This window comes from Manacus vitellinus, unplaced genomic scaffold, assembly GCF_001715985.3.
Source record: "Manacus vitellinus isolate BGI_N305 unplaced genomic scaffold, ASM171598v3 scaffold_4_pilon, whole genome shotgun sequence".
Lineage (NCBI taxonomy): Eukaryota > Metazoa > Chordata > Aves > Passeriformes > Pipridae > Manacus > Manacus vitellinus.
The window spans coordinates 88313-105241 of record NW_021940604.1 but is presented as its reverse complement, the minus strand read 5'-3'; the positions used below and the strand labels follow the sequence as shown (position 1 = coordinate 105241).

The 16929-nt window shown below is 38.5% G+C and overlaps 1 protein-coding gene across 1 annotated transcript in view; it reads left to right on the top strand.

Moving 5' to 3' along the window:
* Positions 1-15555, top strand: part of IGF2R (insulin like growth factor 2 receptor) — a 56538-nt gene extending 40983 nt beyond the window's left edge. The window contains exons 34-48 of the mRNA XM_018077729.2: positions 730-992; positions 2075-2287; positions 3193-3342; positions 4368-4529; positions 5038-5245; positions 5634-5780; positions 5913-6147; positions 7075-7211; positions 8229-8343; positions 9262-9408; positions 10773-10957; positions 11378-11564; positions 12642-12806; positions 13395-13464; positions 13899-15555. Coding sequence (XP_017933218.2) covers positions 730-992; positions 2075-2287; positions 3193-3342; positions 4368-4529; positions 5038-5245; positions 5634-5780; positions 5913-6147; positions 7075-7211; positions 8229-8343; positions 9262-9408; positions 10773-10957; positions 11378-11564; positions 12642-12806; positions 13395-13464; positions 13899-14300 — 2786 coding nt within the window. The 3' untranslated portion in view covers positions 14301-15555. The remainder of the gene's footprint in view (positions 1-729; positions 993-2074; positions 2288-3192; positions 3343-4367; positions 4530-5037; positions 5246-5633; positions 5781-5912; positions 6148-7074; positions 7212-8228; positions 8344-9261; positions 9409-10772; positions 10958-11377; positions 11565-12641; positions 12807-13394; positions 13465-13898) is intronic.
* The last annotated feature ends 1374 nt before the right edge of the window (positions 15556-16929 follow it).

Here is a 16929-nt window from a genome sequence, read left to right as displayed (position 1 = left end):
CCTCTAGTTCCTAGTGGATGGGTATTTTTTTGGACATGAGGCCAGGAATGTAGATATTTCTGCTGTGACTCTTGGCAATTGTGAAAATGAAGATGTTACAGGCTTCCAGCTAGAGTGAACCGAGCACAAAAATTTCTCTATAGTGATGCATTGCTGGAATGCATCTGCACTGGGCCTTGTGTCTGCACTTCAAACCTTTGCCAATCCTCTTTCTAGCTTTCTGTCCTGTTTTGGGTGCTTCTGAAACATCAGTAGTAGTTAACTTGTTTTCTAAGCTGCTAACTTGCAGATTGAATTACTAACTCTTTTGGCAAATTGAATATGAGGTAATATTAAGGCATCTTAAATGCTAGGAATGTTGCTTGTGAAGTAAAGATTATTTTTGTGTAGTTAGAAGGAAATACTGGATCGATTTGGTTTTTAAGAGGCATCTTAAAATGATATATAATATACCAAATACTATGCTCTGTGATTGATTTAATCTGTATAGATGCAGTACATACAGGTTAATGAAGTGTTAAAGACAATATTTGGTCTTTGTTTCAGTGCAGTTCAGCTCAGTTTAACCGGAACTCCAGATAGTGTGACAAAGCCTGTCTTTCATAGGAAAACTCAAGTGAGAATAAAATCTTAAGTTTCCCACTGTTTATATTGTAAGGTGTGATTTTTACAGGGCAGTTACATCAGACTTAACCTGTTCTGTTCATTTTTTCTTTTTTTTTACTTTAGCTGTCTGCATCACAGGTGGCCGAAAACCAGTTAATGCTGGAAAACAGAGTAAAACTTTAACTTATGAAGATCAAGTGTTAAAACTTGTCTATGAAGATGGAGATCCTTGCCCTGCAGACCCTGCACTGAAGCATAAAAGCTATTTTAGCTTTGTATGCAAGTCTGATGCTGGAGATGACAGTCGACCTGTTTTTCTGTCTTTTGATGAGCAGACATGCACTAGTTACTTCTCTTGGCACACTTCCTTGGCTTGTGAGGAAGAGGTAAGGATTACTTTTACAGACAGCATTTGTGGGACTAAATTTCTGAGGGGCGTTGGATATTATATCAGTGTATTTTAAATTTGTTGAGGGAAAGGTCTGTTCCTGTAGTACAGAATGCAAGTTCATACAGAAGTTCTCAAATGCTTTTCATACAGACATTTTCAACACAGATGAACAGTACTTGGCAAAGTCCTACTCCTCATGTTGAATCAAGTTAAAACTTTTAACACTTCATAAAAACCCCTCTGTGCAACCTGCTTAGCTGCTTTTCTGTACAGTTCAAATGGAAGCCATAGAGTGTTGTCTTGGGAAGTGATGGTTAAAATCATCTGATGCAGCAGGCCAACAGAGCTGAGGTTGAGTTGAGGATAGATAGCATCTCTCTTAATGGGGATATTCTTTGTTTCTAGGCAAGTACTAGTGGCCAGGCACCAGTATCATCAGTTTGCTCAGTGCAAAAACTGATAAATCTTGATAGTGTGAATTTAGGGTCTGCTTTGGCTGTGTAACACGTGTTGTAATAGCATGATTTGGTCAACTCTAGCTGAACTGATGTTCCAGACAATACTTTGTGCTAGTCTTTCTTTAGTTAATGTAGCTAGTTGAATTGTTATCACTATTGGGTGCATGGAGTAAAAGCCAGTAATAGGAGTAGAGGGCTAAATGAGCTGTTGGGTGAATTTGGATCTTTTCTTAACACCTGTACATTACTTTTGTAAATCTCCCTAATCATCCTTTTCACTGCCTTGATTACCTCCACTGTGACCATTGTTCTCTGCATCAAGTTATTTTTCCTCCTCATCACTGTCTCAATACTATAGCTCTTGCTTCCATTTAGGAAAAAACATCTTCCGGTTTCTTTCCTCAACAAGAACTGTCACATGTCTCCTCTTTTGGCCATTCTGGTTTCCTCTTCAGTAGTATGTACCATGCTGCAACACAAATCAACAGTGCCCAAACCCACAAACAAATGCTGCTTTTAAATGTAGCCATGCTTCTGGCCCCAAGAAGGATAGGATGCTTGTCAATAAATCAAAGCAAGTAACAAAAGAATAAAATCAATGACATGTACATTCTTGTAGGTGAAGTGCTCAGTATTGAATGGCAGTTCTGTTATTGACCTGTCCCCTCTGATCCATCGAACTGGGTATTATGAGGCATTTGTGGATGAAGATATTACAGATGTTTCTCCTGACTTTTACATCAATGTTTGTGAGCCTCTCAATCCTATCAAAGATGTTAATTGCCCCCCTGGAGCAGCTGTGTGCATGGTTCCTGTTAATGGATTGCCAATAGTAAGTACTATGCCTTGAATCACTGAAATGTGCATTTAATAGTTTAATACGGTATCCCTGCCTATAAACCTGATTTGAACTAGGGGCTTGACAATGGGTTAAAGAAATGAAATGCAAAATTAAAATCTCCTCTGCAAAATACCCTTTCATCATTTTTCCCTATGAAACAGTATTTTCCTGTCCTGAACCTCAGTGACTTTTTTGGGTGTCAGAAGATTCAATTCAGTGATAAATATGAAAAATTGCTACAGATAATTTTTTTTCATGTAGTGCTGTGTGCCAAATATAGACATTGGGAAGCAGAACATCTTAGTTTACCATTCTGTGGCTTACTCGATCTCATGATAGCCTGCTTCATACTGCAACAGGCTATGTCCTACCATGCTTCAAAATGCATTTAGTACTTTCATGTAAAACTTTGACAGCTGAATAAATAGCAAGGCTATGACAGAATGTTGGTTAACTTGTCTGTGTTATTACCTTGAGAGATGAAGGCTCTTAGCTTTTGAAGGCTTGTTTGTGAGCTGTAGAAGACAGACATAAAAAGTTGAGATTGTTTTTCATGAACTTTCACATTGATCTAGGGACTGTACTCCATTGTTAATGCTGGTTTTAAGTCATGTGTTGGTAATTTGGCACAATGATGTAAAGAAGAATCTACCTGTAAGATGCAGACCCTCCCTGGCTTTTGTCAAGCTTAATCAAAGGGTGTTTTGACCTTCTCAGCTTGTGTTTTGTTAGGATTGAAATAAAGTAGCTATTCTTTGAGTACAGAATGCAGTTTTCAAAAGTGCAGTACTTGTGCTCCCATATAAACATGAATCTGAATTGATCTGACTCTCTGGGCTGATCTGAAATCTAGATGTGTCCCATAAGTCTATTAATACATATTTTTGCTTGTGTAGGATATTGGTCGTGTTACTGAACCTCCCAAGTTAAATGAAGCAGTAAATGAAGTTCACATCACTTACAACAGCACTACTCCTTGTCAGACAAACAACAAATTGAACTATACTTCTGTTATTGTATTTCACTGCAGCCAAGGAACTAGTCTGGTAAGACATCTATTAAACTTATGTTGATATTGGAGTATAATGGGAAGTGAGTCATAATCAATGTTAGCTTTGTTTAAAACTAAATCAAGAATTTGTTTCTAGAATGTGTGGATGGACTTATTTCATCAAGGAATATACTTGGTATTTGTATTCTTAACAAACCAGAATTTCATTGAGTGCATGAACTTTAGGCTTGAGAGTAAGATTCTGATGATTTCAAGGATGACATTCCACTGACGTAATGTAGCAATAACTTATTGCTGACATTAAACTTGATGCGGTATTGCACCTTTAGATCCAAAACCTTGTACTTGTACCTCAGGCTATCATGAGAACCAGTGTAAGTGTAGAGCTGTTACTGTGAAATGTTTCCCCTATGTTGTAACCTTTTCCATAATCATACACAGCTTTAAAAATTTGTGTTTAGTTACTTACGTTTTATTTTGTGTCAACACCCAAATGCTAAATTGAGTTTGCATGGTGATTTGAGTCCAATGCTTCTTGAATTTTTTTGAGTACTTTTAACAAGCTGTAGAGAATACTTGGGTATGATGTTTGACAAACTAGAGCTTGCTAAAGATCGTGGAACCATTTTCCGTTAACATGGGACATGAGCTGAAACTTGAGACAGCTCTGAATATTACACAGGCCATACTAATATTTTAGTTTAAAATATGAGGAAATAAAAAACGTACTCTATAAATCTTAACTCAGTGAAATTTCTTAACGTCCTCACGCTTTTGCTCCTTGCAATTAAGCTGAACATCAAAAATCTCAACCATAATTAAGAAGAAAACTCAGATACTTCAGTTCCTTCTTTGATTGTTTTCTGGAGCGAGATAGAATGTATTTCCCCCATGAGTTTTTTGCTACTGGTTGTAATGTAAAGGCATGGTGTTTGTCCTACAGTCAGTGAAGTCTGGCCTTGGTAGTAACTGAGGTTAAATACTGGGTGGGAGGGAAATGCAGAAAGAACAACGAACTTGCAAAATTAGACCTAATGTGTCTGTGTTCTTTGGTAACAGGGTAAGCCGAAGATGATAATGAAACTTGAGTGCAGTTTTGTGTTTGAGTGGGAAACTCCAGTTGTGTGCCCTGATAAAGTGAAAACTTCAGGCTGCTCTGTTACTGATGAACAGCTACACTATACTTTTAACCTGACCAGCCTTTCTGGAAGATCATTTGAGGTAATGCCTTCTGGTGGTGTGATTCTTTCTTACTTGTTTATTTGTTTATTTATTTGTTTATACTTTCCTATTGCTGTCAACACTTTAATACTGCAGCAAAGGTTTCTTTTAAGCATCCTGGGCTGTGAGAAAAGACCGAAGCATGTGCTATGATCAGTATTCATATTTCTTGGCCTCTGACAGAGGGGAATAATATTAGAGGTTATAATATTGTCTTTAATGTTTTTGTGAAGGAAGTTGATGAATATACTGATGGAGAGAGGAGGGAGAAATCTTCACTTTTGACAGAATCTTGAATGTGAAAGCAAGACTTTATCTGTGGTCCTGTGTGCTTTATCTGCAGTTTTGTCATACTAAGGAAGGCCAGACTTGCAAAATCGGTCATCGTCTTTTCTTCCTGAATTATGCAAGTGTTGCATGAGACTTGTTTTATAAAGCGCTCCTGGTTTTCTAAGTACTGACTGTAGGCTTTGAGGCAGACTTGTGATACTTCTGGTTGTCTACACAGGTATTTTCTGGATCCAGCAGTTACCATATTGGTGTGTGCAGTAAGGCAACAGGCTTGCCCCAGGGAAAATGCAAAGATGGGGCAGTGTGCCTGACATCTGAAAAAGGTGTGTCATCTTTTGGAAACATGAAGGAAATGAAAATGGACTATAGCCACCAGGATGAAACAGTGATCTTGCAGTATACAGGAGGTGATCTGTGCCCTCCAGGTGAGATTGGAGCAGACCCATTTTTTATGTTAAAAATGTGCCAGTTTTTTTTCTCCTTAACATATGAGGCTTTGTTGTGATAAGAGGAAGCAACATTTTACATACGTTAGTAGAAACCTGTCGTTTCCTTAAATCACTGTACTAATTTGCAGCATCAACATCTATCTCCCTAGAAGAGACAGTGCAGCTTTTCTGTAGGGATGATTGTAGCTACTCGTTCACTACATCTAGTTTTCTAATTGGGTTTAAACTCAATCTTTCAGTATTTCTGTTATCTGCCTCTGACTCTTCTTTAGTATTGAAGTACAGGCTTCGGGTATGGTCATGAATATGGATATCCCTGCTGTTCCGCTGCATGTTGTTAAGAGTTTATACCTTTCCTTCTCAGTGACTGAAAAGGGAGAGCTTTGTGTCTTCCCCTTCAAGTACAAAGGAAAGACCTATGAGGAATGTATTACAGAAGAAAAGAATAAGCCATGGTGTGCTACAACTGAAAACTACCAGGGAGATGAAAAGTGGGGATTTTGTGGTAGCGGTAAGTACTTCCTGCACTTCATGTGCAAGGATCTGAGCTAATGCAGGGATTTAGCTACACTAGAATTCATATGTGCCTGGAAGCCTCTTGCAAAGTATGTTTTTCCTTTTTTTCCAACCTTCCCCCTTATAGCAAATGCAAGAAAGGAATCTACCATTATCTTCACATGTGATGAAAATGCTGGTATTGGGAGACCGCACCTTCTCAGTGAGACTCTTGGTTGTGCTGTGACATTTGAATGGAAGACTCAGGCTGTTTGTCCTCCCCAGAAAATGGAGTGCAAGTTTGTCCAAAAGCACAGAACTTATGACTTAAGAATGCTCTCTTCCCTGACGGGGTCATGGATCTTTTTCCACAATGGAAACTCGTGAGTAATGAGCAACTCCCAGGGAGCAGCTTGCTGATCAGTACTGTTGAAGTTGTAATGTGGCATAATATTTCTGTTTGCTTAAAATTGTCAGTACTTAACACTGCATGTAGATAAAAAACCAAGAAAGGAACCCATTTTATCCAAAGGGATTTAAAATTACGTTCTTCATTCTCACTCCTTCCCTATTTTGGTAGCCTTTTTAAAAGGATGAATAAGTCTGAACTAAAAGCTTTTTAAAAGCTTTCTATTTAAACTGCTATCTTAACAATGTAATTTTGTCATTTAAATGCAATTTTTTTTATTCTTAATAATGTTAAACAAAAAAATTAATTGTTTTCTTTTAACTCAGGTATGTAATTCTTGCCTATAAACTTTAACTTCTAAGCCTCTATGTATCAGCTTAGAAGAAAATATGAATGGCAGGAATTCATCAACCTCTCTATCATCCCCCCTCTAGTTAGCAAATAGAAATGAACTGGCAAGGATGACAACATCTAATTCTAAACTTATGATATACTATGAGGTAGCAAAACTGCTTCATTTACCACCTTGGTAGTAATTCCTCTGTTCTGATGTATCTGAGCTGGTGTAGCTTGGAAGAGACACTGAATTTAGGATGGTACTATAACCTTTATAACTGAAAAAACTTTTGGACCTTTCTTGACTCTGTTCCAATTTCTCGTTTGGACCCAGATCAAAATTAACTAATGAACTAATCTGGTAAATGATGAAATTTTTTTTTGCACAGTCTTTTACTTGAAAATGATCTGCCAAACCTTAGTTTACAGAATAAAGCATGTACTGATTTGAGATTTAGTTTCTTGCAATCTGTCTTGCTTCCCATGAGGATTCTAAAGTTTGTGTATCACTTCTTCAGTTAAGCCTAAATGAATTTTAAACTTTTGTCTACTGTGTTCTCTATAGGTACTATGTGAATCTGTGTCAGAGGGTACATATGGGACCCACAGGCTGCCCTGAAAGAGCCAGTATTTGCAGGAAAAGCAATAATGGAGATGTTCAAGTCCTTGGACTTGTTCATACACAGAAGCTGAATGTGACAGGTAGTTACTTTTTTTTCTTGTAGAGAGCTAGAGATGGAATGTTAAATCTGACAGCCTAGCTGTAGTGCTTCTTAAATTATGATGAAGCCTTTATTTTGAAATATCTTCACCAGTGAATCTTTTGTTTAAAAACAAAACCAGTAAATGCTACTACTCAAATGTGGTGTTTAAGTCATGAGAAAACATTGAAGCAGTAAACAGTGTTGTCATTAAAGCTGTAAGAAATTAGTTGTCCATCTGAACATTAAGAAACACTTTTTTACAGGGAGGGTGCCCAAGCTCTGGTACATGTTGCCCAAAGAGGTGGTAGAGTTTCCTACCTTGGAGATATTCCAAGGTTGTCTGGACATGGTCCTGGATAGCTGGCTCCAGGTGGCCCCTACATGAGCAGGGGGGTTTGGACCAGATGACTTCCAAGGATCCCTTCCAACCTCAACCAATCTATGATTGTGTAATTGTGGGAGGGAGAATTGTTTTTGTTCATCCTGTTTGAAAAGGCTTATTCTGCATCAACTAACTTCTTCAATTAAAGCAACATGTGAAAGATGACTAATTGGCTTCACTCTTAAGAAAAGGACTTAAAAAAACCCAACTTAATCTTACTCAAGTTTTCAGTTTAAGGAATATTTTTAAATTGGTGCTGAGTTTGTAAAATTGAGGGAAATTTTCCATCCAGTTACACAAGCAATGCCATGTATTATGTGTGTTTATTGCTTGAGCTTATTTATAAATGCATATCTTTTTCATTTTCTCTTACATTTAAAAAAATGACATCTTAAATGTAAACATTTGTCATGGCCATACTGGTGACCTGAACGCAGGTAAATGCAAAGATATCCAAGGATTAATAAATGGCCAAAAGTGTGAATGCCTCAAGTTACTGAAGTGCTGTAATTGATACATATTGTCTATGCAGGGGAAAAAAATCCTAGAAGTTAAAGCAAGGAAGTCTAGAGAATGAGCAAAGGAAATTTCTGCGTAAAAGACCTTGAGTGTCACCATTTTTTTTTCTTCTAGGTGATACAGTGTATATAAGTTATACCAGTGGGCAAGAATGTAAGAAAAACAAGAAAGTAACAACAATTATAGAACTGAAATGTGCAAAAACAGTCGGCATGCCTATGCTGCAGAGGTGAGTAATAAATTAACATACCAGTGATTTGTACCTCTCTAGTAAACTCTTAAGTCTTGGGACAGTGACTGTCCACTCTGTTGGGCAGTCCCTAAAATAATCCTTAGCCTGTACATGCAAGGCTTGAATCTTCTGGAGTTTCTTCAACTATTCACTTCCATAAACAAATGTATTTTGTATTTATCTTGAACTTTCTGGGCAAAAATTTAAACATTCTACTTCCAAATTAGATCTGACAATGGCTGGGGTGCTTTTGTTTTCAATGTTAGTCATAGTAATATGACTCTTAACTCTACTCAAAATCTGTGTATTAGAGAACACTTACTGTAGCTAAGTGATTGAGCTAATAAAACATGGTGTATTGTTGCCTCAATACAGTGTATTTAACTAGAAGCTGTCTAAAGTGAGGTATGTTTGCATGGATCAAAAATACTAAAAAGGCTTGATGAATTTTTATTCCATCTTGATATTGTTAACTGTATATTGCTTGTAGAACTGGTAAACTAAGCAAGATGCTCTATAAGAGTCAAAGAACTAGGTAGCAAAATTTGATTAGCTTATACATTTTATCCTGTTTAAATAAAGGGCAGGTTTCACATCCTGCAAAAAAGCAGCCTGATATGTTTGTTAGCTAAAATATTTCAATAAAATCATCTGATACACTGTGTGAATTCTGGAACTTTAAGTAGGAAGTTCAAGTGCAGCCAGATCTTTTAAAGTCTTGGAACTGCAGAAAAATGCTCTGCAATTCTTCAAATAGCTTTTTTTGAGTGCTGCTTTACTATTTTATCTTACTCTCAGCATGGTGCTTAGGCAGGACACTGTCACGTGGGTTAGCAGTTGTCTCTTCCCTTTCTCAAGATGATAAAAACTTGTTAGTCTTTCCTGGAATCATCGGGTCTATCTTCTGTTTGGTAGGTTTGATGAAGAAAACTGTGCTTACTACATTACTTGGGACACACGTGCAGCTTGTGCTGTGAAGCAGCAGGAGGTGGAGGTGGTGAATGGAACTGTCATTAATCCTGCAACTGGGAAAAACTTCTCTTTAGGGGATATTTATTACAAGTGAGTAAAAAAACCCTAAAGAAATGCCAAAACAACAAAATCCCAACAAGGACCAAAACCCACAACATCTTAGTCCTGTAGAACTGTATTGCAAGAAAAGAGCTTGGTATGAATATTCTGTTTTGCCTTAACAGTTCTTAGATGTCAAGTGGAAATAGCACTGAATTCACCTTGTACTGATGATTGACTTAAAGTCCTGATTATTAGTGCAGGTCACAGCTGGACTTATGTGTGTGAGCATGTCCAGGTGTACTCAAGACTACTGTAAAGCTTCCACATACTCACCTTGATGTTAGATCTCTTTACTGTGGATAATTGCTCTCTTCCATAGTGTATAAACATTAGTTCAGTGCTAGGAACTCCCCCTCCCCACCCCGAGTACTCTTTGGCTTTTTACATAGTACCTTTTTACCTGCTCACATGATCCATCAGGAAGTAGGAACCCATGCTTCAAAAGCCTTAGAAGTGAGGAAGGACATCTCTGGAGGAATGGTTAAGCAAGCCTGAATTCAGGAGTGGCAGAGAAAGACAAGCAGTTACACTGACTGTACTACACTGTACATAACCCTGTTCCAGAATATCTTATAAACTGTTATATTTAACATCAATGCTAGTGTTATGCAAGGAAATCTGCCTATACTGGTGTTTTGGGAAGAATAAACTCTGCTTGTAGGGCACACACCACTAGTATGCAGGATTGGAGTAACTGAGCAAAAGTGTTGCAAATAAACCTATTTGTGCAGATTGGATGACAGGATTGCAAGCATAGAGAAGGAAATAAAAATCAAACAGTCCTGGATGAAGGAGAGGAAGGCAGGACAAAATTAAAAACTTGGTGTGATGTGAGATTAAAGATAAATCATAATTAATCAAGCTCAGCTTTCAAGCAAGTGGCTAGTACAAATAGCTCAAAGTGTTCTCACTTGGACCACCAATGTGAAAGGATGGTAGAAGTAGTTAACCTTCTGGAGAAGATGTCTAAGCTGTGCTATTTATCACAGCTACATATAGTTTTTACGGCCGGTAGTGTGTATGAGCCTCTGACTCATCCTTTTGTCTTCAGTTTATCTTAAATCTTTGGAGGTATTTACATATCCACTCACACATTGAGGGCAGTATAACTAGAAAAATTTGCTTTCTGTGCTTGCTTATAAAGATTATATTTATGCTAAATATAATTTTATTTCTAATGTTGAGGGAGGAAGCCTCAGTCCTGCATCTTTCCTCGCTGCTGAATAAATCACTCAGCTTGCTCTGGAATCAACCAGTGGTAGCAACTACCACTGTCGCCGTCTTATCTCTTGGGAGTAATCCAAATCTGTGTGTTTAGACTTTAAGGATAGGCTTGCCCTCTGTTTCCTCAGATTATACACAGCTTCTGGAGACATACGGACAAATGGTGATAAATATGTATATGAAATTCAACTTTCTGGTATAAGGAACTCAAGTTTCCCAGAATGCTCTGGAGCAAACATCTGCCAGGTTAAAACTAATGAACGTCGCTTTCGGAGAGTTGGTTCTGCCAGAAAAGCTAAATATTTTGTTGAGGGTAAGTCATTGTCCACCAGACTGAATTGCTTGATATACTGTGTGAATTACTTCATCAGAAAATGGTTCTTGCTTCATCCATGCTAATGCACATTTCTGTAAATCTATCCAAAGTTTGTCTAGCATAATTGAGGTTGCTTTTTCTTACTGTGTAAGCTCAGTTGCAAGTATGGCCTTAAGAGGGGTTTGGGCTTGATACTTGTTGAATCTCCTTTAGCTAGCTACTTTTTTTGTATGAAGAGCTTGACCCACTATTCCATAGCAACTGTTTGGATCAGCTACATAAAAGTATATGCTCAACTGTAGATACTGCAAAGTGTAAGCTGTTACTGCAAAACAAATACGTTAACTTTCCAGGGTCTCACGTTAATAGACTGTTCTCAAGGAAGCAGTAAACTACAAGGTTTTCTTCTCATTGTAGATGATGATTTGGATGTCATATTTTCATCTGACTCCAGATGTGGTAAAGATAAATCAAAGTTTGTGTCTTCAACCATTTTCTTCCACTGCAATCCACGAGCAAAGGAAGGCATCCCTGAATTCCTTCAGGAGACAGCAGATTGCCAGTATTTATTTACCTGGTACACATCTGCTGTGTGTCCATTATTGTGAGTAGTTAACCATTTTCTGAAAGCAGCTTTTGTCAGCACTTCTCAACTAAAGGCTTATTGTTTGCCACAGTGGTTATGAAAAGAGGGAAAACTAAAAGAGCAGTAGACTCATAGATAGATGGATGGACTTAGTGTTCATATATGCAGTGTTTGGCACGTGACTGCTAAACAGAAGCTTGTCAGACTGATCTAGACCTAAAACTGGAGAGGCATGGTGGAATTAATATTGTTGTTTTCACTAAGTAAAACATACTGTAGCTGACAGAACATGCTGTTTCGTGTTACTGAGAGGAGGAAACAGTTTGTGGATGAGGTGTTTTGGTCCCTCTTGCCTTACTGTCTGGAAAACTTTGAAGCCATGGCAAAGACTGGCCTTCCCCTCTATCCGCGTACTTCTTGATGCCGGAATTAAAAATCGTTGCAGGTCTTGAAGGAATAATGAGGTATTTCTGCAATTAAATATGATCAGCTAATTTACAGATCTGAAAAGGAGTAACAAGGGAACAATGTTAAAAGCAGAGTGTCTATATTTAGGTGCTTACCACATCCTTGACATGTAGGCAGCCACACTGTGAAGAATGGAGTGACTGCTTCTAGGACTGTTTACTTTCTGGCTGCTAGAAAGCACAGGGAAACTTGATTCTGATTTAAACAGACAATTAGCTATTGAGGGAGTTTGGCCTGTGTAGTGCCACAGTAAGCTAAAAGTTAAATAATTTTTGTAACTTTTGCAGCTTACTCAAGTGCAGATTTTGTTCTAAAATAGCAGCTTTGTGTGGGTAACTGCTGCTGTGTAAGATCTGGAGTGCTTAATCATGCTCTGCAGTCTTGACTGTAGTAAGTTTTATGCACTATTTGATAGTGTACCAGGATGTAGGCACAGTACATAATGTTTCTGGTTTTCAAGTTATTTTTTACTTAGATGAAATCCCCTAAATTCAGTTCATATAGGTGTTAGGTTGGACTGACAGGATGGTGTGGCATGTTTTCTTTGAATCTGCTGTTTCTAATCCAGTTTGATGAAAGTGGTCAATAGATCTTACTTATCCTTTTCTTTTCAATTTATGTTATTAGGTCAACGAATGATCCAGAAAACAATCAGCACCAGACAGATCAGGAGGCCCAAGTACATAAAGGTCTTTCGAGGAGAAGCCAGGCTGTTGGTGCTGTGCTGAGTGTCCTCCTGGTTGTTCTCACTGCATGTCTAATAATCTTGCTGTTCTACAAAAAAGAGAGGAGGTAAGAAATGATTAGGAGGCTTTAGAAGTTTCTTTGGCAGGACTTGATTTCCTGCCAAAAGTGTAAGGGAAGTAGTAAACTCGAGTTAGGTTTTTTCTGTTGGCAGCATCAATTGTCAAACTGCTGGTTCCTTCAAATTCTCCATTTCTCTCTGAAGGTCCATGTAAAGAGGGCTGGAGTATGCAATTTAGTTGGGCTAGCCTCTATTGTGGGCAGCTGCTAATTATGGAGGATAAAACAATGTGACAGTATTGTTAGTATTTGATATCCCTCTCCTTTCATGGAGTCAAGCTGGATCCACACAACAGCATCAAGGAACAAGTGCAAGTTCTGCTGTTCCTCTGTTTTCCAGACAGGTTTAGGCATGAAGGCCAGAGATGTTTTGGAATAGTCACCCTGAAACTGTGGTAAGAGAGAAGATGTACATCATCACAGACTGAATTTTGTTAGAGTGATTCAGGGTCAGTGTGATAACTTTCAGCTTGCTTGTTGAAATGCTTTACGTTGATGGTAGAAATCCAGTGAAGAAATGTGAGGGCTAATAAGCAGATACAGTCTTCCAAATGTGGTATTCTTCCCTTTCTTTAGGGAAATTGTAATAAACAAGATAACGAACTGCTGCAGAAGAACATCTGGTGTTTCCTACAAATACACAAAGGTAATACAGTGACAAAATAAAATGTGTTTCTTGTCAAATTTTCTTAATATGAAGCTTTTGTTAATAAATAATTAACCCTGTTAATTCAGTACATGGAAGCCATACTGTGTGCCTTCAGGAAAGCCACACAGCTGACATTACATATATATATATATATACACACACACATATACATTTATATTGTGAAATGGGAAAGGAGGATAAAGTTGAGGAGATGAAGAGCAGTCCATAAGTTGCCAAATGACATGTAAATTTACAAGAAGAGAGCAAAGTCTGTTTCAATATAGTAAAAAGCAATGCTCTTGCAGTCTTACTGTCTTATGGCTACATTAAACCCAAGGCCATGTGGGGTCTGATAACGGGGGAGATAAGCGTGTGGCAACATCTAGAGGGGTAAATATGCAGTCTCATCTTGCTTTTTTTTTTTCTTGCAGATAAACAGTGAAGAAGAAGCTAATGAGAATGAAACAGAGTGGCTAATGGAAGAAGTTGCAGCACCAAATCAGAGAATAGAAAAAGGAGGGCAGGAGAATGGTCACATTACTACTAAGTCTGTTAAATCTGAAGCCTTTTCCTCTCTCCATGTGGATGACCTGGACAGTGAGGATGAGGTGTTAACCATTCCAGATGTAAGGATTCAGACAGGAAGAAGACTAGACAAGAACAAGCACCCACAAAAGAAGCTACCCAGTCTTAGCAATGATAACAAAGCTTATTTGTTGAACGGTGGAAAGGAAAGGAAAGCAAAAGCCAAACCAGGCCAGCAGCAGGCACAGAACTCTATAAATACAGTATCGTTTCATGATGATAGTGATGAGGACTTACTGAATATTTAATAACCCCTCTTGTGCCTAATCAAATATATATAGAGAGATTATATATAACAGGACAACATTTCCAACCAAATATGAGGACTTCAACCTGAAAGATATTTCTGAATTTTGCCTTTAACAAGAAACCATTAAAAAGGGAAGAAGAGAAAGATTTCTTGGTTGTTTACAATGATCTGTTCAGTAATGACTGGATTTCTGACAAGAAATCTGAGTTATGTTGACTCTCTAGCCAGGACGCTTTTTTTTTTTTTAAGCCTCAGCATAGATGTTAAATGCTCACTTAGAGAAACCTTTGAAAGGAAGGAATTAAGGCTCAATGAAGCCCCTGGCTTCTGAGACTCAAGTTATCTGACTACTGTTGTTTTAACTCCTTGTATTTATTGATCCTCTCTACTCAGGTTTGCTTAACAGTAACATGTTCTTCCTGCCGGCAGGGTATTATTCTATGGGTTCACCCGTCGTAAGACAAGGAAAAATATAACTTCTATCTGTTGGGATGATTTGATGTAAATTTTGGAACTGGTCTAATTTATCTTGTAAATTTGAATATCCATTCTAATTTAAACAGATCATTGGTTTAAAGGTGTGGACTGAGAGGTACAATTCTGTATAGCTTTAGCCTGAAATGGTTGCTGTTCTTTGCATGATATTTTTTTTGGTACTGGTCACATGACTGACTTCATCAGTATTTGCCTAAGCAGCTAAAAGCATCCAAAGATTTTTTTTTCTTTCCCCTTGATTATGGCTGGACTAGGCTGACTTCATGGAGAACCAGAGTTTTCAAGGATGTAGAGGCAGAATTCGTATAATACAACCTGCACTGCCCAGTTGGTCATCACCAAGAAAAGCCCAACGACTAGAGGAGCCCTAGTCAGCGTAATACCTCTCTCTGGTATTAAGTTCAAGGAAAAAAAATTGTGCCAAGGTTTTCTAATAGACTAATTTCTTGTTCTACAATCCTGGCCATGGTCATTGATTTGAAGTGTTGCTGGTAATGAATGCAGGTCAATTTTCCTTTAGCAGTCTTGCTCTTCTCCAGGTGTTTCCTCAATAAAATTATGGACAATGGTAGGGTTTCAAAGCATTGTAGAAGTACATGCGGTGGTCAGAATTTTTTGAAACTTTTCGTTGTTCCTTTTGGCTGGCTTACTCAGTTTCAGCAATGGTTTCTTTTTATAAAAACTCCATTTTGAATCAAAATAGTGTAATATAAAGAATTAAGCAATTTCAATAAAAGTTATGAAGTGGGTATTCCAAATCCCACGCCTCAGTTCTGGAATCCTTCTTAACACTACTCTGTAATGCTGCTTGCCAGCCTGGTGATATCCTTTTCTGCTGTGATAGCTAATACCTCAGTCACGTCACTGAAAAGGAGAACCAATGTTTGATGACAAAAATCAGAATATATAGGTAAGTCCTAGTGGTGTATTCTTTATCAGTCTTGGGTTTCTTTCTCTTGTGTTGTTACCAGTGGAGCTGTAAATCAGTTTGGCTTAAGCTGCATCTTGTCAAACTTAAAAGCAGCATTTTTCATATTTAGGATTAGGTGAGTCTGGGGGGAATGAGAGGCTTGATGGTGCATTTTTTAATCCTGTCAGTTATCATTGCAGTGGTTCTCATCAATGGATGTTGAAGAGTGCTGCTTCCCTAAGTCATCAAGGCTGGCATCTTGGAGTTGTTGGATCCATGAACCCACTGCAGGATGTTATTTCCCATGCATAAAATCACTTTGTGTCATTTGTTCTGGTCATGCCTAACAAGGTCTAGGTAGAACAGAGATACTCTGTCTGGGGGTGCTTATTTGAGCCATATCATTGTTATATTTCTAACTTGCATTTGAAAGCAATGAGTGACTTCAGTGCCTGGTCTTGGAACTATTGCCCACTTTTATCTAGGCATTTGTAGGTAGACTGACTGAATCTTACCTTATCTAGAGCTGGATGCATGACTTGCTTCATCAGATTATTTAACTAGTAGGATACCCTACTTAACCATAGGGAGGGAAGTGTTATGAGAATAGCAGGGCCTAAACAAGTATGTACAAATGGCTGGGCCAGGAGCAGAAACTTTACCAGTTAGCAGTGCAACTCCTTGTGAAAGGAGTCTCTAAGAAATCCACCTGCCACGCACAGTGCCACCCAGCCCCTCTCTGAACTGACTGTAGAGAGGATGGTGGGAAATGAGGAAAACGGGCCCGGTCTGGATCTAACTTTTTTAGTCCGTGTGGAACTTATGCACAGTACTGCCAACTGTTTAAACAAAACTGCTAGGAAAGAAGTGATGTGAGGGGTTTTTGGGTGTATTTTTAAGATACAGCCTAAAGTCTTTAAACTTCAGCTGCTTCCCAGGTAGGCTTTGACTACAGTTTCTTTGGCCCCAGGTGACTGTACACATCCTCTTGCTGAGGAAGGCTACCAGGCCTGGCTGTGTGGTGACTGCTGTGCATTTTTGTGCCCCTGTTCCCCTCCCCAGCTCCATGTGGAGCCCCTGTAGCTATGGAGGTGAAGGTCTCGTGTGGGGTAGTGCTGTGCTGGGCTTGGGGTAGCACAGCTGTGAGTGGCCACAGAAGAGGAGTTCTTGGTAACTTGTTACAGGTGTTCTTGACAGAGAAGAGGATGAAGTAGGAGAGGAG